This window comes from Mchenga conophoros, linkage group LG3 (genome assembly GCF_057382185.1).
Source record: "Mchenga conophoros isolate Kocher_MC1m ecotype Shallow Benthic linkage group LG3, M_conophoros_male_GT1.1, whole genome shotgun sequence".
Taxonomy (NCBI): domain Eukaryota; kingdom Metazoa; phylum Chordata; class Actinopteri; order Cichliformes; family Cichlidae; genus Mchenga; species Mchenga conophoros.
Genome location: NC_140528.1, coordinates 63,222,666 through 63,245,249, shown reverse-complemented (window position 1 = coordinate 63,245,249; position 22,584 = coordinate 63,222,666). Strand labels below are relative to the sequence as shown.

The window sequence follows — 22,584 nt, the reverse complement described above, 5'->3', positions numbered from 1 at the left end:
CCTGGAGACTCTGTTGTCCTGCTGGGAGACTTCAATGCTCACGTGGGTAACGACAGCGAGACCTGGAGGGGCGTGATTGGGAGGAACGGCCTCCCTGATCTGAACCCGAGCAGTGCTTTGTTATTGGACTTCTGTGCTAATCACAGTTTGGCCATAACGAACACCCTGTTCGAACATAAGAGTGTCCATAAGTGCACGTGGCACCAGGACGCTCTAGGCCGTAGGTCGATGATCGATTTTGTAATCGTATCAGCAGACCTGCGACCATATGTTCTGGACACTCGGGTAAAGAGAGGGGCTGAGCTGTCAACTGATCACCACCTGGTGGTGAGTTGGATCAGGTGGCGGGGGAGGACGCTGGACAGACCTGGTGCACCTAAACGCGTAGTGAGGGTGTGCTGGGAACGTCTAGCAGAGGCCCCAGTCCACGAGATCTTCAACGCACACCTCCGGCAGAGCTTCAACAGCATTCCGAGGGAGACTGGGGACATTGAGTCCGAATGGACCATGTTCAGAGTCTCCATTGCCGAAGCTGCTGCATTGAGCTGCGGCCGCAAGGTGGTTGGTGCCTGCCGTGGTGGTAATCCCCGAACCAAATGGTGGACACCAGAGGTGAAGGGAGCCACCAGGCTGAAGAAGGAGTCCTATCGGGCTTGGTTAGCCTGTGGGACTCCGGAGGCAGTGGACAGGTATCGACAGGCCAAGCGGAATGCGGCTCGGGCAGTGGCTGAAGCAAAAACTCGGGTGTGGGAGGAGTTCGGAGAGGCCATGGAAAAAGACTTTCGGACTGCCTCGAAGAGATTCTGGCAAACCGTCAGGCGTCTCAGGAGGGGAAAGCGGTGCTCTACCTGCACTGTGTATAGTGCTGGTGGAGCGCTGCTGACGTCGACTGAGAAAATTGTCAGGCGGTGGAAGGAATACTTCGAGGACCTCCTTAATCCTACTGACACGTCTTCCGAGGAGGAAGCAGAGTCTGGGGATGAGGGGAATGACCCGCCAATTTCCGGGGGCGAGGTCACTGAGGCAGTTAAACAACTCCTTGGTGGCAGAGCCCCTGGTGTTGATGAGGTCCGCCCCGAGTTCCTGAAGGCTCTGGACGTTGTAGGGCTGTCCTGGTTGACACGCCTCTGCAATGTTGCGTGGAGATCAGGGGCAGTACCTGTGGACTGGCAGACCGGGGTGGTGGTCCCCATCTTTAAGAAAGGGGACCGGAGGGTGTGTTCCAACTACAGGGGGATCACACTCCTCAGCCTCCCTGGGAAAGTCTATGCCAGGGTGCTGGAAAGGAGAGTTCGTCCGCTAGTCGAACCTCGGATACAGGAGGAACAATGCGGTTTTCGTCCTGGTCGCGGAACACTGGACCAGCTCTTTATCCTCTCCAGGATACTTGAGGGTGCATGGGAGTTTGCCCAACCAGTCTACATGTGTTTTGTGGACTTGGAGAAGGCATTCGACCGTGTCCCTCGGGGTGTCCTGTAGGAGGTGCTGCGGGAGTATGGGGTGTCTGGCCCATTGCTACGGGCCATTCGATCCCTATACAACCATTGCAAGAGCTTGGTTCGCATTGCCGGCAATAAGTCGGACTCGTTCCCGGTGGGTGATGGGCTCCGCCAGGGCTGCCCTTTGTCTCCGGTTCTGTTCATAATTTTTATGGACAGGATTTCTAGGCGCAGCCAAGTGGCGGAGGGCTTTCGCTTCGGTGGCCTCAGAATCTCATCTCTGATTTTTGCAGATGATGTGGTTCTGTTGGCTTCATCGGGTGAGGGCCTCCAGCTCGCACTGGAACGGTTCGCAGCCGAGTGTGAAGCAGCGGGAATGAGGATCAGCACCTCCAAATCTGAGGCCATGGTTCTCAGCCGGAAAAGGGTGGAGTGCCCACTCCGGGTCGGGGATGAGTTCCTGCCCCAAGTGGAGGAGTTCAAGTATCTCGGGGTCTTGTTCGCGAGTAATGGGAGAAGGGAGCCAGAGATCGACAGACGGATTGGGGCTGCGGCTGCAGTAATGCGGACGCTGCACCGGTCCGTCGTGGTGAAGAGGGAGCTGAGTGTAAAAGCGAAGCTCTCAATTTACCAGTCGATCTACGTCCCTACCCTCACCTATGGCCACGAGCTGTGGGTAGTGACCGAAAGAACGAGATCGCGGATACAAGCGGCGGAAATGAGCTTCCTCCGAAGGGTGGCTGGCCTCTCCCTTAGAGATAGGGTGAGAAGTTCGGCCATCCGGGAGGGGCTCAGAGTAGAGCAGCTGCTGCTCCACATCGAAAGGAGCCAGCTGAGGTGGTTCGGGCATCTGACAAGGATGCCCCCTGGGCGCCTCCTGGGTGAGGTGTTCCAGGCATGTCCCACCGGGAGGAGGCCCCGGGGCAGACCCAGGACACGCTGGAGAGATTATATCTCTCGGCTGGCCTGGGAACGCCTTGGTGTTCCCCCGGATGAGCTGGAGGAGGTGGCTGGGGAGAGGGAGGTCTGGGCCTCTTTGCTTAGGCTGCTGCCCCCGCGACCCGGCTCCGGATAAAGCGGATGAAGATGGATGGATGGAAGAAATCCTACTTTACTGTAACTGGACTGCAACTAAAAAGATGATAAACATGCAACATATAATTCATGCAACTAATGCAACCATTTCACAGACTTTATTTTTTTATACGCTTTTTATAGTCAGCTGCATATTTCAGCTTCATTAGTAGATTTTAGGCAATTCATTGACAAAAGAAAAACTAAAACCTGAGATGAGACTTTATTAATGTTAGAAGGTGCTATAACAATCGCACCTTCTAACATCAGGGACTTTTAATGTGAAAGGTAAAGACAAGAAGGTGTTTTATTTACACACTTTGCGCAAATAAAATATGATCACGTTTAAATTGTGTAATTTCATTTGCAGTGAAGCATTTCCAGGACAGGCTCCAGCCACCCCACCCCAACTGCGACCCCGACAACATTAAGTGGAAGACACAGAATGGATGGCATTTCTGAGTGAAGTGTATTCAATTTGCTTACACATCTATTCATTAGCAGCCAACCTGTTCTGATTAAACATGCAACTCCAGAGCCAACAAACTGACAGCGATTCATCTTCTGCAGAGCATGTGTGCAAAATTTCAGTTGGCAGCAAATGTTTCAAACAATCACAAGCTTGATTTATCTTGAGAGACGAGGATTAGCGGATAAGCGACGTCGAGCATTTCTGGTGCTCAGTTTGCTTGTTCGGAGGTGCATTTTTCTTCCCTGTCCCTGCTGGATTTTGCAAGACCTGGACTTATGAGATCGTGTTACCTTAGGAGTGTTCATCCAGACTCTCCGGTTATTCGGCCCTCTGCCCCAGCAGCAAGTGGTATCTATTATCGTCACAGATCGAACCCGCAGTTTCTACATCCCCTAAAACGGGTCAGTTTCGGTAATGGTTTGACTTATTCCTCATTGAGCATGGCGCTTCTCAATGCCCGATCTATGACAAATAAAATGTTCTTGTTGAACGATCTTATTCTTTCCAAAAAGCTGGATTTTTTATTTTTAACTGAAACCTGGCAGCGTGATGGTGACTATTCTTCCCTTATCGAACTTTGCACGGGCGGGTACTCCTTCATCAGTCGGCCGCGGCATTTTGGTCGTGGAGGAGGTCTGGCTGTGGTGTGTCGAAACTGGTTTCACTGTCGCTCATTAATGGTTGAAAAATTTTCATCGTTTGAACTACAGCTGGTTAAAATTGGAATTAAAGATCCATGTTACTGTGCTGTAGTGTATCATCCACCTGGACCTAACAGTCCATTTTTAAGGGAGTTCAGTGACTTTTTGTCTTCCATCTTGAAGTTGTCCAGATTGTTAATAATTGGGGATTTTAATATACACATTGATGATGACCTCTGACCTCTTTGCCAGAAGTTTTCTTAGCATCATGGACTCGTTTTATTTCACACAGCATGTGTCTGGCCCCAGTCACACCTAGATAGATAGATAGATAGATAGATAGGTAGGTAGGTAGGTAGGTAGGTAGATAGATAGATAGATAGATAGATAGATAGATAGATAGATAGATAGATAGATAGATAGATAGATAGATAGATAGATAGATAGATAGATAGATAGATAGATAGATAGATAGATAGATAGATAGATAGATAGATAGATAATGGATTGCATTTATATAGCGCTTTTCGAGACCCTCAAAGCGCTTTTACAATTCCACTATTCATTCACTCTCACATTCACATACTGGTGGAGACAAGTTATCGACAGACAGACGGACGGATATTTTGACCAATTTCCCTGCACTACTGCCTGCTTGGAGTCAACAGTACTACTCTGGAGTTCATGTGAGTAATATGAGTAACACCGGCAACTGGCTCAAAACCAGCATTGTGACAGTATTGGCCTGTGTTATCTCATGAGCAGAGTGAGCCGTATCCCTGCTGGCAGACACCCAGCACATTCCTCTATATTTCCCTGGCAAACCATGCAGATAGAGTCTTTATACAGTCAGCGTTTGGCAGAGGTAAGTGAAAAATATTTAAACAAAATAATCATTTTTTTCTTAATTTGGCCCTAATACTCCTTCCTAGATAATAAACAAAAACTATTCAGTCAGAAAGAAAAAAATGTACATTGCTCTTGTCGGCAGAAAACGCTGACACTCTTTTACACTTTAGTTTAAAAATATTACTTCCTTTTAGTAGGAATGGATTGTTCTGAAGACGTGTGGTGAAAGTGTTTCATCATATGCAAAGTAAACAATGACTTACAAGAGCGCCTGGAAAAGTTACCACAGAAATCAAAAATGAATACAAAATATGGTGTCACGGTGGTTAGCACTGTTGCCTCACAGCAAGAAGATCCTGAGTTCAGTTCTACCATCAGGCCGGGGTCTTTCTGTGTGGAGTTTGGATGCTTGCGTGGGTTCATTTCAGGTTCCTCCAAAAGTCCAAAGACATGCAGTTAGTGGGGCTAGGGGCTAATTGGAAACTCTAAATTGCCCATATGGTTGTCTGTGTCGTGTGGGGGTTTTTTTGGTGTTTTTTTTTACACTTCTCCCATTCCTGGTGAACATTCGACGGATTCACAGCATCATCCAAGAAATGTACAGCTAGGATTTTGGAGCACTGCACAGGAGCATGATTGTGAATACTGTCAAAAACAGTGGTGCCAGTGGTGTCTCCATAAGTTAAGCATACATGCTGGAAAATGATTCTTATAAACACCAGCACAAACTCCCTGACAAACCCCACTCTTTGAAACAATAAAAACAAAAGCAAATAAGAGTAAAACACTGGTGATGATGGTGAACTGACAAAGTCTCTTGTAGACTGGAAAGAACAAAGTCAGCTTTCCTGATTAACTAATGTTTAATAAGGTGAGATAAATCCCACTATGCTAGAACTTCACCAACAGACCAACAACAAAATGAGTCAGAGAAGCACACAGACCGGATGATCCATGCAGGACTGACACTGCCTCCATCTAACAACAGCCGCTCACTGCAGGTAAACAGGCTGTCTGAAGTGGCCCATGAGCTGAAAGTGCATAATCAGAATTTCCCTTTATACTATTAGCTGTCAGGTTCACTACTTATTATACTGTGGCCTGTAAGCAACAGCAGCAAGTCTGGTAATGGACGTGCAATAAAGGGGATGTATGCTGTCTAACAAGACGGCTGATCAGTTAGTTTCACTAACTTATCTACACAAGGCAAGAGATTTAATTTTGTTTTCACACATAACTAAATCTGTCTGTGACAAAGTGGGTGAGAAGACCATTTGTCTACATTCTTAGTTAACATTCTTGTTTTGATTTAACCATATTTCACATGTAATCTGCAATAGGCAAACATCTACTATCCCGGGTTTGTTTATGTTCTGCACTTTTACAGATTATATAATATAACATCTTGGTTTAAATCAATTCATACAAGTTTGTTAAGTTAACATGTTATTTATTTCAACTGTTAATTTGTATTGTTTTGAACTTACCTTTACCTACCTGTCTTCCAGAAGCAAAAGGAGGAAATGTAGTTCTACTTCCTGCTTTATACCTTCTGGGTTCATCTGAGGTCCCAGGAAGGGACCAAGGGCAGGAGGGGAAGAATTCTTATAATTTAATAAAGTTGATTTTAAAGGGTTTATAAAGAAATAGATTTAATGTTGTGATATGTATTGATTACACCAGAGTTTATGTTGCCAGTCAAGAGGAGTAGTAGAGGATGAATATAATCATGTTCATCTCACCTACCTACTGAATGGAATAGTCCAGAGGAGAAAGTGTTTGATTAAGTGGACTATTTAAGCAGACGAACTCAGGTGTTTCAGAAGAAGGGTTCAGGTCAGTGTAGCTGTGTGCAGTTTGACCTTAATTTCCGTTGATTTAAGTTCAGTTATGTTTATTTGAATTGAGTTAATTATAGAGTTGAGTTTCTTATTTGTTTCTTTGTAAATATTCTTGGGCCACAGAATGGTGAATAAATCACTTGCTACACTGGACAGCATCAGTCTCCTGCACTTCTTTGACCGCTTAAGTCGAGTCCTACCACACTGTCTTTTAGCTAAAAATGATCATGATTCATCTTATAAGTGCTCATGGATCTAAATCAGTGGTCCCCAACCCCTGGGCCTCGGACCGGTACCAGTCCGTGAGTCGTTTGGTACCGGGCCGTGAGAGTTGAGGCTCTGGTGTGAAATGTATGGTTTTTAGGGTTTTTATCGGTTTTCAGCGTTATTTTGTTATCGTTTTTATCGTTAACTTGGTTTTCCTGGGTCTTTTCACGTGTGGTATGAATAAATCTTCTTTTTTTCGGTAGTTTTATTTTGTTGTACTTATCCGCGACACCTTAAAGGCCGGTCCGTGAAAATATTGTCGGGCATAAACCGGTCCGTAGCGCAAAAAAGGTTGGGGACCGCTGATCTATATTAACTCATATTGTATTCTGTGTACTATACTCTGTCATGGTTCAGCTTTGTGGCAGGCAGGATGTAGGACCCAAATGCAGGACTCCAAGATGGGAATTTTAACTGAAAGAGGGGCACAGAGGAAAAACACACAGCAGAGCGACCACATGAAGGTTAACAAAGCGACAACAAGCAGGGGAAGAGTGAGGATTAAAATACATAGACATAATGAGAAAAAAAAAGCTAATCTAGACATAATGCGCACAGGACAGGGGCTATCAAAATAAAACTGGAAGCATGACATTCTTCAGCGCGCAGACTAGACACTAAGACTTGGAAATACAGCCCAGACCGTGACATACTCACCTGCATTTCACTTTCTCCTTATCATCTAATGGAAAATCACTTACATCTGCCAAATACTGACTGTATAAAGACTCTGCCTGCATTGTTAGCTGGATGACTGCAGAGGAATGTGCTGGGTGTCTGCCAGCAAGGAAATGACTCACTCTGCTTGCGAAAAATCACAGAGGTCAATGCTGTCAGTATAGCTGGTTTTGAGCCAGTTGCCGGTTACTCGTCATTACTCACATTAATTCCAGAGTAGTAGTGTTGGCTCCAAGCCAGCAGTAGTGTTAGGAAATTGGTCAAAATATCCAGACCTTTTATTTCAATCCCACAATCCCCCTCCAGCAGGTAATTCAGGTCCCACATATGAACCCATCAGAACCTCAGCACTGACAGGAATGAGTCTAGACGCAGGTGGTGGTGAAGGTGGAGGCTTGGATGGAGCTCTGAGTGACCAGCATAAAGTGAGAGATGGGAAGTAGGTGGGCTGAGTGAATGAGAGTCAGAAAGGCAGAATAACACAAGAGAGCTGAGATATAAAGTACGCTGAACGGGGGCTGACTGGCTCGAAGAAGTTGGTCAAGAAGATGATTGTACTAGAGCTGTGATGTCAGCAGTGTGGTAAAGTGGAAGTGTTGTAGAGGACAGACTAGCAGCCGAACACCTACGAAAGCAGGCAGATCACTGATTACAGATCTCCCTTAGTGAACTTGCACATGATTGATTACAACTTGCAGCCTGAGAGACTGAACTTTAGATACAAGATAAGTGACTAAGGAGGACAGGTTTATGTGCATTACTTTAAAACTGGTTGCCGTGGCCGGAGATGCTCTGAAGCCGCTGTCTAATAAAGATGCCTCCAGGGAGAGAAAACATGAGTGTGAAGCATCTTTATTGGAGGCAGCAGTATTTTTTTGTTGGTTTCTCATTGCTTTTTGTGAACTGTCAATTTCTCCACTTATACCAGGATGCAGTGTTGGCAGTTTTATATAACCCGGGTATACAGCCATGTAATTATTCTGTCTTTCATAAAGAGGCTTCATAAGAAAAATACACTGTTTGGTCTTTTTGTAGACCAACTCTGCATGTGAAGTACAGATTGTCCCAGAGTCCCAGAGCCCAGGTACAAGAACATCTTGACTATCTGCCCCTCCAGCCTTCAAGGTCCACTGCAACACGGCTGTATGGTCTCGCTGAAGGTCAAGGTTGAACAACTTTCCTTGGATCTGGATATTTGTAAACTCAAATGTGATGCAATGAGGAGCTGCTAACAGGAATTGAAAGTACAACACAGCCACTGGATTTCTACTGTGAGAGGACAGGAAACAGATTTTTGCAGCCACTTCTTAGGAAGAAATCCTTCGCAAGAGTCCACCCAGCTGTGAGTGTATATAAGGAGTTCAGAGATGATGAACCTCACAGTCCTGCACACTCAGGCAGCTCGAGAAGTGAAGGAGACGCACAGCAGCAGAGATCCTTCATATCTGAGAAGAACAAACCAGTTGAAGACTGAGCCTTCAGTAGATCCTTCACTCAATAATTTAAAAGCTTTAAAATGAAGACAAGTGTTGCCATCCAGTGCATCGTTCTCCTGGCCTGCATGGCCCTTTGCACTTCACATGGTAAGTGTGTTTTTATGGAAAACCTTGGTGTATCTGTGCATCTTGAGTGGAGCTTTAATTTAAATTTAATTTAAATATAGTTATGTTTAAGTAAAATATGAAACTGCAGCAGTTTAACCTTATTTATCACTTTCTACCTTTTCCAGTTATTCCAAGGTGCCGGTGTTTGAAGACCAGTAAGTCTGTAAAGATCGCTCTCATCGCTCAACTCAAGCTGGATGAGCCTCGTCCATACTGCAACAGGAGAGAAGTCATGTAAGTGCCCACAGTGACAGGAGCACATTATTAATAAGAGCTCAGTCATTAATAAGGATTGTTTATAAAGTGGTTTTAAATCAAAGCTTTCTTTGCATGTTACAGTGTCACACTGAAGGATGGGAGTGAACGGTGTCTCGATCCTCAGTCTAAATTCATCATAATGCTGCTAGAAAAACTGTAAGTCACACAGATGTTTTTTCTTTCATTCACTGGTGTTCAACTTAATGTGAGTTAAATGTTATAGAGGAAGTCAGTGAAGTTAAAACAGGAACATCAACAGTCACTTTGGAGCATCGTGCGAGGCTCTGCACATCAGTGATTAAAAATACTGATGGTTTTAGAGTAATAGTTCAAAGCTCAGGATGAAAACTGCTTCTGGGTCACAGGACAAATCTGATGGATGAACAATTAAAAAGCTACAATAATTGAATGGCTTTATCGTGTTTTTGCTGGTAAAATTCAGGATCGTCATTCTCATAATTTAGAAGGTGAAGAAGTTAAGAGAGAAATCACTGCTTGAGTGTTATGAGTTATGAATCTGTTCACTATCACTGGAGCTTCAAGGTGTCACGTCTGTGATTTGTTGTCTTCACAGGAGGCAGAAGAAAAGTCAGCATAAGACGACCGTCAGCCCCCAAACAACCACATCATCAGCCACAGTGTCAAACTCATTATGATGCACTTTGCATGTTTATTACTGTTACACAAAATAAACCAGACATCATTCAATGAGAAGAAGGAGCAGCTGAGATCCGGTGCAGATTTGTCCACCACATCCCACCGTGGTCTATGGGACTGAAATCTGGTGACTCTGGAGGTCATTTACATGCAGTCATCTCACTGCCATGTTCAGGACACCAGCTTGAGTTGTGAGATATGGTTCATTGGGCGACCGTGGCTCAGGGGGTTGGGACTCGCATCTGTAACCGGAAGGTCGCCGGTTCGATCCCTGGGCTCTCTGTCCTGGTCGTTGTGTCCTTGGGCAAGACACTTTACCCTACTTGCCTACTGGTGTTGGCCAGAGGGGCCGATGGCGCGATATGGCAGCCTCGCTTCTGTCAGTCTGCCCCAGGGCAGCTGTGGCTACAACTGTAGCTTGCCTCCACCAGTGTATGAATGTGAGAGTGAATGAATAGTGGTATTGTAAAGCGCTTTGGGTGCCTAGAAAAGCGCTATATAAATCCAATCCATTATTATTATTATTATTATTATTATTATTATACTGCAGGAAGTAGCCTTCAGAAGATGTGTACACTGTGGTCATAAAGGGATGGACATGGAAACAGTAAACAGTGAACATTGTTCAGCTGTTGGACTGGATACATGTTTAAGTATTTGGGATTTTTTATTCTTTTTTTAATGCACTTATCATCAAGAGTGGCTCCTCTGATTTTAAACCAAAGCTCTCCAAACCAGCTGATATGAGAGATCCACTTGAGCTCGCTTCATAGTTCACCCCTCTGTTTTCCTTCCCTCGAGTGCAGCCTTTGTGTTTTGTGTTTTATTTCATTTCATCGTTGGTCTGTTCTGGATTATTTTTATAACGTGTATATTTTTGGATTCTCAGTGACTGAAATAAAGGTTGTTTTCTGTTTGCTTCACTTTCTGGCCTTTGAGTCCAGTATCTGGGTTCTTAACCTTGCACATTGTGACAGAATCTCCTCTTTCATATCTAAAACAACCAATTCTGAGATTTTAAGAACACTGAACATTTTGCTCTCTAAAAATGAGGCTTGATCGTCAGTGTTCAGTGTCAACACTGTGAACTGTTTACTATGATAATTTTGCAGTTTGCTTTAAAAATTTAGCTTAAACACGATGCAAGAACATGATACACATGTGTGACTCAAACAGCTTCATCATGAACTCGAAATCACTGAATCTGAATCCTGCATGAAAAGGTGTGTCGGGTTCTGAAGACATAACCATTAATCTTGTAAGAAGTGAGGGGATAAAACATCACTCTTCCACATTTAGCTGGTGAAAACTGTTTTGTGCCAAGACTAAATTTATTAGCCTTGATTTTGTGTTTAAGTCACTGCTTCCTGTAAGGAGTTGAACATGGGAATAATAATAATAACACATTTCCAAACTCCAGATGTGAAAAAGTTATCTGAGGTTTTGGGAACTGGGAGCTGAGCCTGTCGTGGGTTTCTGCCAGGAGTGAATGAGACCTTTACAGGGGGACCCTCGGTCAAGGTTTAAATCTAAAATACAAACTCTCCAATCAGTTATGTGTTGATACATTTTATTTAAGATTATATTTCACCTAACATATATTTTAGATAGCAATAGACAGAACTCTAGTTAGTCACATGTACAGTAAAGACATCACCAAAAGCATTAAAAACGACCAGTTTGTGGTGAAAATCTCCTGAAGTAAATGTTGACATCTGGATATTTGGTTCTGAAAACGCACAGACGCTAAACTTTAACTGGAAGCTCCACTTGGATACTTTCCAGCACCATCCTCAGTGGTCACATGTGAATATTTTGGGCAATACAATCAGGTAAAAATCTGCATTTCTCAAATGCAGAGTTGCAATGAAGGATACATATTTAGGCTAGTTAGTGCCCAGTGACAGATTAATTAATAAAATACTAAAAAAAATTCATTCAGTTCAATTTTATTTACCAGCACCAAATCACAACAACATTGGCAACAAAGTGCTTTATATTGTAAGGTAAAGACAAGAATATAGAGAAAACTCCAACGGATAATCACTTATGAGCAAGTACTTGGTGACAGTGGGAAGGAAAAACTCCCTTTTAACAGAAAGAAACCTCTGACAGAACCAGGCTCAGAGGAGGAAGACAGGACAAAGACACGCTGTGTGGAAGAGAGCCACAGATTAATAATAACTACACTGTTAGCCTTTGCAGTAATTTCCATAGCTTAGTACTGCAAAATCAACAGTAAAAAACTCTAAAGGATGTTAGCAGTTTAGTACTGTAATTTGCATGTAATTGTGGGAAAATTCCCTGAGATTACATTATTTTTACGGTAACTCACTGTACTCATGGAAACAGCTGTAAAATACATCAAATGTAACAATTGGTGATGTTACTGAGATTATACTATTACACCATCTGGATATCTGTTGTTTTCTACTGTAGATCTAAGAGTAATTACTTAAATCCTCATTCAGAGTGTATTACTATAAAATGCGATTCACTGTGAAAGTAGTATAACATATAAACTACAATATACAGCATAGATTTTAACTTAAGGAGTAAGTTGCAGCCACACTAAAATTTAATTCCTTGAACTGAATGGAACCTCATATATTAATAAATGTATTTGTTTATTCAAACAATGTGAAACATTATTAATACTATTAATTAATAGTATACTTGTAAGGTTAGTATTGTGATAGAGTCGAGTATATTTAATTATACTCTTGTAGACATTATGACATTATGCTAGTACAATTATGGTGAACAAAAAGTACATCCAAAAGTTAATTTCAAGAATACTGTTATGTACTAAAACGGGGGCCAATATAGTCCCAAGAAGCATTATTAGTATACGTACTAGGTAAGGTATACTTAGGAAATATAATTGAAGTATACTTGTTTTTGTATGGCCAGCAACAAAAACGAATGGCTACATTTAGAGTAATGTTTAAAAATGGCTTCATTTAGCAGGGTGTTCCTTTTTTCTCTTCTTATTCTTTCTTATACTGGACTGTTACATCCTGGGAGGCTGTGGGAGTGTGTGGGCGTGGTGTTGTCTTCTCTCTCTCCTCCTCCTTCGTTCTGGCCCCTCCCCTTGTCTCTCTCTGCCCCTGCCCTCTCCTTTAGGTCACACCTGCTGCTCATCTGCTCTCATTACAACCAATTACCCTCAGGGGTGATATAAGCTGGAGAAGAGCAGTGTGGAGGAGGAGGGAGAGGTTTCTGGTGGATTTCCTCTGTGCTGGTCAGAGCGTGCTACTGGCTTAGGTGTGGAACAGCCTGCTGCGTATGACCAGCCTTCTGGTGTGTGGCTCTTTGTGAGTAGTGTTTAACTGAGCAGTGATTGCCCATGAGTGACGGCGGCCTTCATTAGTTTGTGTGGCCTGCCTGGATATTGTTTGTTAGCAGCGTTGCTGTCTCTTTCTGTTGAAACCTTATTTGTTGCTTTCTTTGTTGAGTGGTCATTACCCCTTTGGGTTGACCTCCCTGATTTCTTATTATAGCAGCGGTGCTGTCTCCTTTTGTTGTTGCCATTTATATGATTATTGAGGTGTTTGCCTACAATAAAGATCTATTTTATGTTAAATACCTCTGCCTGGCGTTCTTTTCATTCCACCTGGATCTAACTGTTACTGTCCCCCACCCTCATCGCCTAGACTTTTATGTGGGGACGTAACAAAGTGGGGGCTCGTCCGGGATCGGAATGAAAGGACTTGGGTTGATTACAAGTGCGTACAGGTGTTTGTGTGTTGTGTGAAGGTCATTTGGCAACTGCTGCTCTCCCCGGCTAGCACAGGGGAGTGTCTAGCTGAGCATTTGCTCTTCCTTCGGACACTCGTTTTTTTGTTTTGCCTTTTTTATTTTCGGAGCAAACCCGGGTGGGGATTAATTCTCTGTTGGGGGTAGGCTTGTCGGTGCCTTTTGGCACTTGATGATTCGCCTTTAAAGTGGCCTCGAGCCTGGTACGCTCCAGAAGCTAGGAAAGGCTAGATTCTGAGCAGGCAGGACTGGGGGGAGTGTGGGCTTTTCAATTAATGGTTGACTTTTTGACACAACACATTTCTCTTTCGCCTGTGTGTAGTTCTGTAGTGAAGGCATTGTGTGTGTGTGTGTGTGTGTGTGTGTGTGTGTGTGTGGCCTTTTAGTGGTTTGCTTGTGTTTTGGCAGGCCATTTTGGGTTTTCATGGCCACTTTTGATATTGCTGGGTTTACAGCAGAGCCGTCGCTTGCCCTGCTAGATGTTTGTAGGAAGAGGGATCTGCATGAGCTGGCTACACATTACGGGATCAGTGTCTCCACTGGTCTACGCAAAGCCGAGCTGAAAGCCGCTCTGGTGTCCGGGTTGTTGGAGAAGAGGGTGGTTGTAATGCAAGAACCTCCGAGCACACCCGGTCCGGCTGGACCAAGTGCGGCGCCTCCTGTTCGAGGCCAGGTTGTAGAACCAGCAGTGTCCACACCTATGGACCAGGGGTTGCCCGAGGGGGGGCCTATGACGCTGCCCCGTTTTGATCCACTCTCCATCCAGTCATCAGAGGGTTCTAAGCAGGATGCTAGGCTCAAAGTCCGTCTAGCTCGCCTCCAGCTGGAGAAGGAGCAGAGCGAGAGAGAGTTCCAGCTGAAGAGGGAGATAGAGCTTAGGCGTTTGGACGCAGAACTGGCTAGGGCTAGAGAGGTTGAGCTGATGAAAGTGGAGGCGGAGACGAAGGTCAAGCTGCGACAGCTGGAACTCCAGCAGGCCTCCATCCCTCCTGTGGTGGCTTCGCTGTCACATACAGACGTTCAGTTTGATGTAGGAAGGAATAGTCGTCTGGTCCCTGCATTTCGTGACACTGAGGTGGAGATTTATTTTGAATCGTTTGAGCGGATAGCGACAGCCTTGCGTTGGCCGCGGGATGTGTGGGCCATCCTGCTACAGTGCAAGCTGGTGGGCAAGGCGCAGGAAGTTTGTTCCTCGTTGTCCGCTGAATGCAGCTTGGACTACGACAAACTGAAAAGTGCAATCCTGTTAGCCTATGAACTAGTTCCCGAGGCTTACAGGCAGCGATTTCGGGGGCTGAAAAAGGTGCAGGGTCAATCCTTCCTGGATTTCGCAAGAGAAAAGAGTATCCTCTTTGATCGGTGGTGTATGGCCTGTAAAGCTGCAGACCTAGCTTCGGTACGGGAATTGATTCTCATTGAGGAGTTCAAAAATTGCGTCACCGAGCGGATGGCGGTATATCTGAATGAGCAGAAGGTCTCTACGTTGCAGCAGACCACGACCCTGGCTGACGAGTTCGCACTCGTCCATAAAACCAGTGTTGTTAAGCATGAGCGACGCGACATACTAGCAAAGGCTAGTGGTGAGCAAGACACAAGGAGAGAGGTGCCTGTGCCTCGTCCCAGGTCAGACCGGAAATGTTTCTATTGTTTTAAATCCGGCCATTTAATAGCGGATTGCGAGGCCTACAGGCAAAGACAGCCAGTTTCAACACCACGTAAACCAAAAGGGATAGGGCTGATTAAAAACGCTTCTTCTGGTAGTAGACCACTTAGCACTGAAACGCCTGACGAATGTTTTAAACCCTTCATTTTCAAAGGAGCGGTGTCACTCTCTGGTAAGCCTGGAGATGGGCGTAAGGTGACCATTCTACGCGACACAGGTGGTTCACAGTCCCTCATACTGGCTAGTGCACTTGCCTTTGATGAAAAGACCGCCAGCGGCACTGATGTTATTGTTAGGGGCGTTGGAATGACTTATGTGCCAGCCCCCCTCCATCAAATTTGGGTGCAGAGTGACCTAGTAAGTGGCATTTTTCCTGTAGCTGTGTGTCCTTGTTTCCCGATTGATGGTGTGGACTTCATAATGGGCAATGACATTGCAGGCGGGAAGGTTTATCCTGCCCCAGAGGTTACAAAGACCCCTGACCCAAGCCCCTTGCCAGATGATTTAAACCGGCAGCACCCGGATGTATTTCCCGTAGGTGTTCTTACCCGGTCACAGGCCCATCGGCAGGGAGAAGTGGTTGACTTGTCAGGGTCAGTGGTCGGCTCTATGCTGGGGATGGATGTGATGCCCTCTGAGGAGGGGGAGGTGGGTCCTGATGCCAAGGAACTGGCTCAAGAAGTGGCTGAGCCTGCTCCTGAACCCGCAGCCCCCCCTCTCCTCACACGGGAGGCCCTTATTATCGCTCAGAAAGCAGACCCATCGTTAACCAAATGTTTTGCTGCCGTAGATGAGAGTGATCATCTGGCAGGAGACAGGAAGCAGACATTTGTTGTATGTGATGGATTGCTAATGCGCAGGTGGACTTCAAAGCCAGGGGAGGACTGGAGTGTAGTCCAACAGATAGTGGTCCCGGCTAGTTTACGTCAGCACGTGCTACAGTTAGCCCATGACCATTCATGGTCAGGACATTTGGGGATAACTAAAACATATGACCGTATTCTGCAGCACTTCTTCTGGCCGGCAATGAAGACAGATGTTGCGAAGTACTGTAATACTTGTCATACGTGTCAACTGGTGGGCAAACCAAATCAAACTGTGCCCCCCGCCCCACTATGTCCAATACCAGCTGTTGGTGAGCCATTCGAGCATGTTTTGGTCGATTGTGTTGGTCCGTTGCCAAGAACACGAGCAGGCAATCAGTTTTTGTTGACCATAATGTGTTTGTCCACGCGATTCCCCGAAGCAATTCCTCTGCGGAGGGTCACCACTGCAAACATTGCTAAGACGCTAATCAAATTTTTCACCACCTTTGGTCTTCCAAAAACAGTGCAAACAGACCAGGGAACTAACTTCTTATCTCGAGCATTCAAACAGACTTTAGCTTCCCTGGGCGTCTCTCATTCTGTGTCTAGTGCTTATCACCCAGAGTCGCAGGGTGCACTTGAGCGTTGGCACCAAACACTTAAGGCTATGCTAAAAAAGTACTGCCATGACACGGGCAGAAGCTGGGATGAGGGTGTCCCCTTTGTACTGTTCGCAATACGCAATGTTAAGCAAGAGTCCTTAGGATTCAGCCCAGCTACACTTGTGTTTGGCCGCGAGGTGCGGGGCCCGCTAAAGATGTTGAAAGAGAGGTTCCTTAGTGGGGGTGCTCCAAAAACTAACGTGGTAGATTTTGTAAAGACATGTAAGGATCGTTGGCAACGTGCTACCTCATTAGCTAAAGAGGCCCTGTGTACTGCCCAGGCGTGCATGAAGACGTGGCATGACAGAAAGGCTGTGAAAAGGCATTTTCAGGCTGGGGACAAGGTTTTAGTGTTGCTACCGGTGCCTGGCTCTGCTCTTACGGCCCGTTTCGCGGGACCGTACGTCATAGTGAGGAAAGTGTCTGAGACAGATTATGTTCTCAGTACCCCAGAGCGCAGGAGGAAAACACGCCTGTGCCACATCAACATGTTAAAACCCTACCATGATAGGGAAACCCATGAGACTGTTGCCAGTACGGCAACCTCCAGCTCTGTCTCCGCCACCGTGCTGAGTGTAGAGGCCAGTGCTGACGACGATCTGCATATACTTTCTGAGGGACAACAGTGTGGACGGTTGGCGAATTCAGCTTACTTAGCCGAAGTAACGGCCCACCTGTCTCATCTGTCCCCTTCACAATGCGAAGATGTGCTTAATCTACTGCACTCCTACCCCTCTCTCTTTGGTGATGTGCCCTCGCGTACTAATGTTTGTGAACATGATATCGATGTTGGGGACGCAACCCCAATCAAACAGCACGCGTACCGCTGCCCTATGGGAAAGCGCGAGGTGATGAGGAAGGAGGTCAGTTATCTAGCGGAGAATGGTTTGGCGAAACCGAGTCACAGCCCTTGGAGCTCTCCATGTTTACTTACGCCCAAGTCTGATGGCACCCCACGTTTCTGCACCGACTACCGTAGGGTAAATGCAGTGACTGTCGCCGATTCTTTTCCACTTCCTCGTATGGAGGACTGCATTGACAACATAGGTCCTGCCACATTTATTTCCAAACTGGACCTTCTTAAAGGATATTGGCAGGTGCCTTTGACCCCCAGAGCCTCTGACATTTCTGCATTTGTCACACCCGACCATTTCATGCAGTACACCGTGATGGCGTTTGGCATGAAAAACGCTCCGGCCACATTTCAGCGGTTGATGCAGCTGGTTGTAGGAGACGTGCCTCAATGTAATGTGTACTTGGATGATGTGGTGATATACACAGCCACGTGGGAAGAGCATGTGGCCATCCTATGATCAGTATTTCAGCGACTGGCTGACGCCTCGTTGACTCTAAATCTCGCTAAGTGCGAGTTCGCCAAAGCGACAGTCATGTACCTGGGGAAACAGGTGGGTTTCGGGCGGGTACGCCCAGTGGAGGCAAAAGTCGAGGCTATCCTCAGCTACCCGGCCCCAGCCACTAGGCGGGAGTTAAAACGGTTCCTGGGCATGACTGGATACTACCGCTGTTTTTGCAAGAACTTTGCGGTAGTTGTGGCCCCTTTGACAAGGCTATGTAGCCCCAAAGTCCCTTTTGAGTGGTCAGGGGAATGCCAGCACGCATTCGAGTCTGCAAAATCCCTCCTTTGCAGCGCCCCAGTTCTGGCTGCCCCTAACTTCTCTCAGCCTTTCAAGCTGGAAGTCGACGCCAGTTCCACCGGAGCTGGTGCGGTGCTATTACAAGACGACGCAGAGGGTGTGTGTCACCCAGTCTGCTACTACTCTGTAAAGTACAAGCGCCATCAGCTAAACTATTCCACCATAGAGAAAGAGGCTCTAGCGATGCTGATGGCCTTGCAGCACTTCACTGTGTATGTGGGCTCTAGCTCCTTTCCGGTAACGGTGTATACAGATCACAACCCCCTCACTTTCCTCCAGCGCATGTACAACCACAACCAACGACTAATGCGCTGGGCTTTGCTGGTGCAGGATTATGATCTGATTATCCAGCACAAGAAAGGGACTGAAAATCTGGTGGCTGATGCACTCTCACGCAGTGCATAGTGATGAGTTTCTTCTGTGTTTTGTATAGTGTGGATTTAGGGTGGGGGGAATGTTACATCCTGGGAGGCTGTGGGAGTGTGTGGGCGTGGTGTTGTCTTCTCTCTCTCCTCCTCCTTCGTTCTGGCCCCTCCCCTTGTCTCTCTCTGCCCCTGCCCTCTCCTTTAGGTCACACCTGCTGCTCATCTGCTCTCATTACAACCAATTACCCTCAGGGGTGATATAAGCTGGAGAAGAGCAGTGTGGAGGAGGAGGGAGAGGTTTCTGGTGGATTTCCTCTGTGCTGGTCAGAGCGTGCTACTGGCTTAGGTGTGGAACAGCCTGCTGCGTATGACCAGCCTTCTGGTGTGTGGCTCTTTGTGAGTAGTGTTTAACTGAGCAGTGATTGCCCATGAGTGACGGCGGCCTTCATTAGTTTGTGTGGCCTGCCTGGATATTGTTTGTTAGCAGCGTTGCTGTCTCTTTCTGTTGAAACCTTATTTGTTGCTTTCTTTGTTGAGTGGTCATTACCCCTTTGGGTTGACCTCCCTGATTTCTTATTATAGCAGCGGTGCTGTCTCCTTTTGTTGTTGCCATTTATATGATTATTGAGGTGTTTGCCTACAATAAAGATCTATTTTATGTTAAATACCTCTGCCTGGCGTTCTTTTCATTCCACCTGGATCTAACTGTTACTGTCCCCCACCCTCATCGCCTAGACTTTTATGTGGGGACGTAACATGGACCTTCATTTGTTTTGTATAAGGTGGTACTTTTTAAGACACCTCTGCCTAACTACAGTGAACTAACCTAATAATATGCTCTGGTCGTCATTTTACACAAGTTAAGGTGTCACATCTATGAAACCTACACCACTAACCAGCATCAGTCCTACAACTTCACTCTCAAAATTAATAAATCCTGGGACAAGCAGAAACTGTATTTTTAGCGGTGCATTTTGTTGCAGGCCAGACTGCTATTAAATGCACTCTCCTAAAGAAATAATTCCTTTGTAGCACCACTTCGTCTTGGTTCAGAAGAGATGTCCTGGATATACGTGATAATGTAACACGGGTGTTTATGTTTGTTCATGTTTAGCACGTTGGGTTGTGTTTTTAAAGCGATTGTTACATTTTTAAAGTTTTGTAATGCGACAGGTGCGATAGCCGACACCACACCTTCACCTGACGTACAACGTGACGTATGACGCACACGTCGGGTATGCACTTTCTAAACAACAATGGGGATAGAAAATATTGCTCGAGTGGTTAATGCTCCTTTCGCTGGTTGCCAACCACCATTAAATAACAACAAGAAGAAAATATTGATCTGCTTCTCTTAGTTTTGCACGTTTAAGACGCAATTCAGACTCAAACAAAGCTGCAAAGCAGGAGAACAACATGACCATCAACTATTCTGTGCCACAGATCCAGTTCGCTGCAGCACAGAGTGATGATGAGACCGTTAACATGTGCAACTTAGAAGTAGTCAGAAGTAACTGGATGTTCAATCGGGTTAAATGCAAGGTTGAATGGATTATATCTGAAGATCATATGCTATTCGTGATAACTCTGCTAGACTCCAAATTGCTTCTCGTCCATGCGGGAGTATCTCAAAATTAAATGAAACCACTTTTTCCCTAAAACGGACTGACATGGGACACATTAAAGTTGGATTGACACCAGCTAATCAGTCTGAAGGTAAGTGTTTTTTTCACTTATTCGAGAGAAGTCCGAAATGCGTTCTTATTACTGTTTGTTTTGACTTTCAAGTTACCCTACCAGGATATTTTCATTCAAATGCTAAGACAAAATGTCAATATCTATGAATGTGGAGACTCAAAAGACTAGTTAGGTTATGAGACTTGATAGAAAACTTGGACGTTTGCAACAGGTGAATCGGTGAACTACCGAGGTTGCGCCCAAATGCTTAAAGCTGTTAGCTGGTCAGTGTTTTCAGGTGTGCTTGTACTACCTGTACGGTGCGGAGTGCTGACTAAGTCACGTTAAACCCATTAAAGAGTCGAGCTCAAATATCTTTTCATTTTTGTGCACTGCTCTCTTGTCGGCACACATTTTCTGCCTTTTGTGAATAATTTTGATCATGTAAAAACTGGGAATTGGTCCCTATTGACAAGACTCTTATTCTTTTATTTTTTGCATTGCATATGTCATTTAGGAAAGGTAATTGGTCACTGAACTTTTTGCAACTATGTGTATTTCTAAATTTTGTGGCTTCAGTGCACGCAAATTTATATTGTTCAGTTTGCATGTTAAAAGCCTGCCAAGCACCCCAAGGCTGATTATGCTTGGTCAGAAGTCATTTATGAAATAGAGCTGATTAGACCGTATTAAAATTTCTGTTTGGCACAGGAGCTTTTCTTTGACACAGGTATCCAGTCTCTGTTTTGTTAGCTCAAATTTCTGTAATTTCCTTTATAAACCAAGGTTTTTGGACATGTGTCTCAGTGAATCCAGCAAAGTAACAATATCAAATTTCACATTACATATTACTGATCAACATGGTAGTCTAGCTACACCAACAGCAGAAATACTGAAGTCAATACTATAAAGTTTAACAGCAGCACAAACTATAAACTCCAAAATAACCATACAGTTGATTCATCTCCGGTAATTTAATTGGGCTGACTCTTTGTTAGGTGTGTTTCATGTGCAGAATAATTCCCAATTATGTACAATTATAATATGTTAAAATGGACTTATGTACATAAGGCCATTAATAATTAACTGTTGTTATGGTTCAAAAATATTGGAGATGGACACCAGAGGAAAAACCCACAATAACAACACTGGTCCGGTCGGGTTGAGTCAAACGATGATTTAATGATCACACACGTGGGAGATGGACACTGTATGCAGACAGTCTCAGATCTCATCTCAAAAAACACATTTCCATAGTTTTATGAAATCAGGGTATTAGAACGCCCCCTCATGCGTAGTGACAGGTGTAATACAATCAATGTTGACAATTTTATTTAACACAAAGAATAACATTGTCTCCTTCCCGAGGGCAGACGCTAACTGCCCCCCTTCTCCTGGAACCGTCTGTACCCTGCTGAGACACAACATGGCAACTACAAGGACTCTTTCATTTATTAAGACCATCAGTGTGTATTGCTCTAAATCAAGTATATAATATTAAATGAATATTGCTGGATCAGCTACTTCTACTTAAAACATATTAAAACATGACTAAGCACAAAATCACCAAGAATGACATCTTATAAGTGCTGTGTAAGCGCGTGCGGCCTTCCAAGCTCAAAGCCTTTGCCCTCCATAGATCAGCCAGACTCACGCTGGCTGTAGCTTTTAACCTTTAATTACCTTGAGCACAACTCTAAAATGAGCAACAAACTGCAATGTGTATGGAATGATCATGGTTACATCTGCAATGGAAAATCATGTTATTATTCTGGTACCTGTAAGAAAGATCAAATTAAAGTTATCACCATCACTGTAATGCAAAGAATAATGTAAGATCAAAAACTTCAATTTATGCTTAATGCAAAGCTGGTTATATACTTCTAATGAACTACTAATGACATATTAAAATATTAAATGATAATGAGAAAAACATCCCCTCCTTATTCTACAATTCCCTCTGTTGACCTCTGGAGAATCCAGAGGTCACAAACAGTCGTGTCCCTCCTTGGTCTACACATTCAGCTCCACATGCATCATTGGCATCATGGACATTGGAGTAATGACTCCAGGGTCCACTGCCCTCACAGACATACTTTTGAACATTCGTCTGGCACAAGGGATGAGACAACAACAAATAACCATAATACCCACCACAATAGACAAAGAAAACATGACCGAAGCGATGACCCCCTTCCACCGTCCGAACACTGAGGT

At 44.9% G+C, this 22,584-nt stretch overlaps 1 protein-coding gene across 1 annotated transcript; it reads left to right on the top strand.

Annotated features, from left to right (window-relative positions):
• Positions 1–8,728: 8,728 nt before the first annotated feature.
• LOC146579958 (permeability factor 2-like) lies at positions 8,729–10,663 on the top strand. The gene is made up of 4 exons (XM_085269552.1): positions 8,729–8,844; positions 8,991–9,099; positions 9,205–9,279; positions 9,698–10,663. The coding sequence occupies exons 1-4, from the start codon at positions 8,778–8,780 to the stop codon at positions 9,777–9,779; spliced, it is 333 nt and encodes a 110-aa protein (XP_085125678.1). The 5' UTR covers positions 8,729–8,777; the 3' UTR covers positions 9,780–10,663.
• The last annotated feature ends 11,921 nt before the right edge of the window (positions 10,664–22,584 follow it).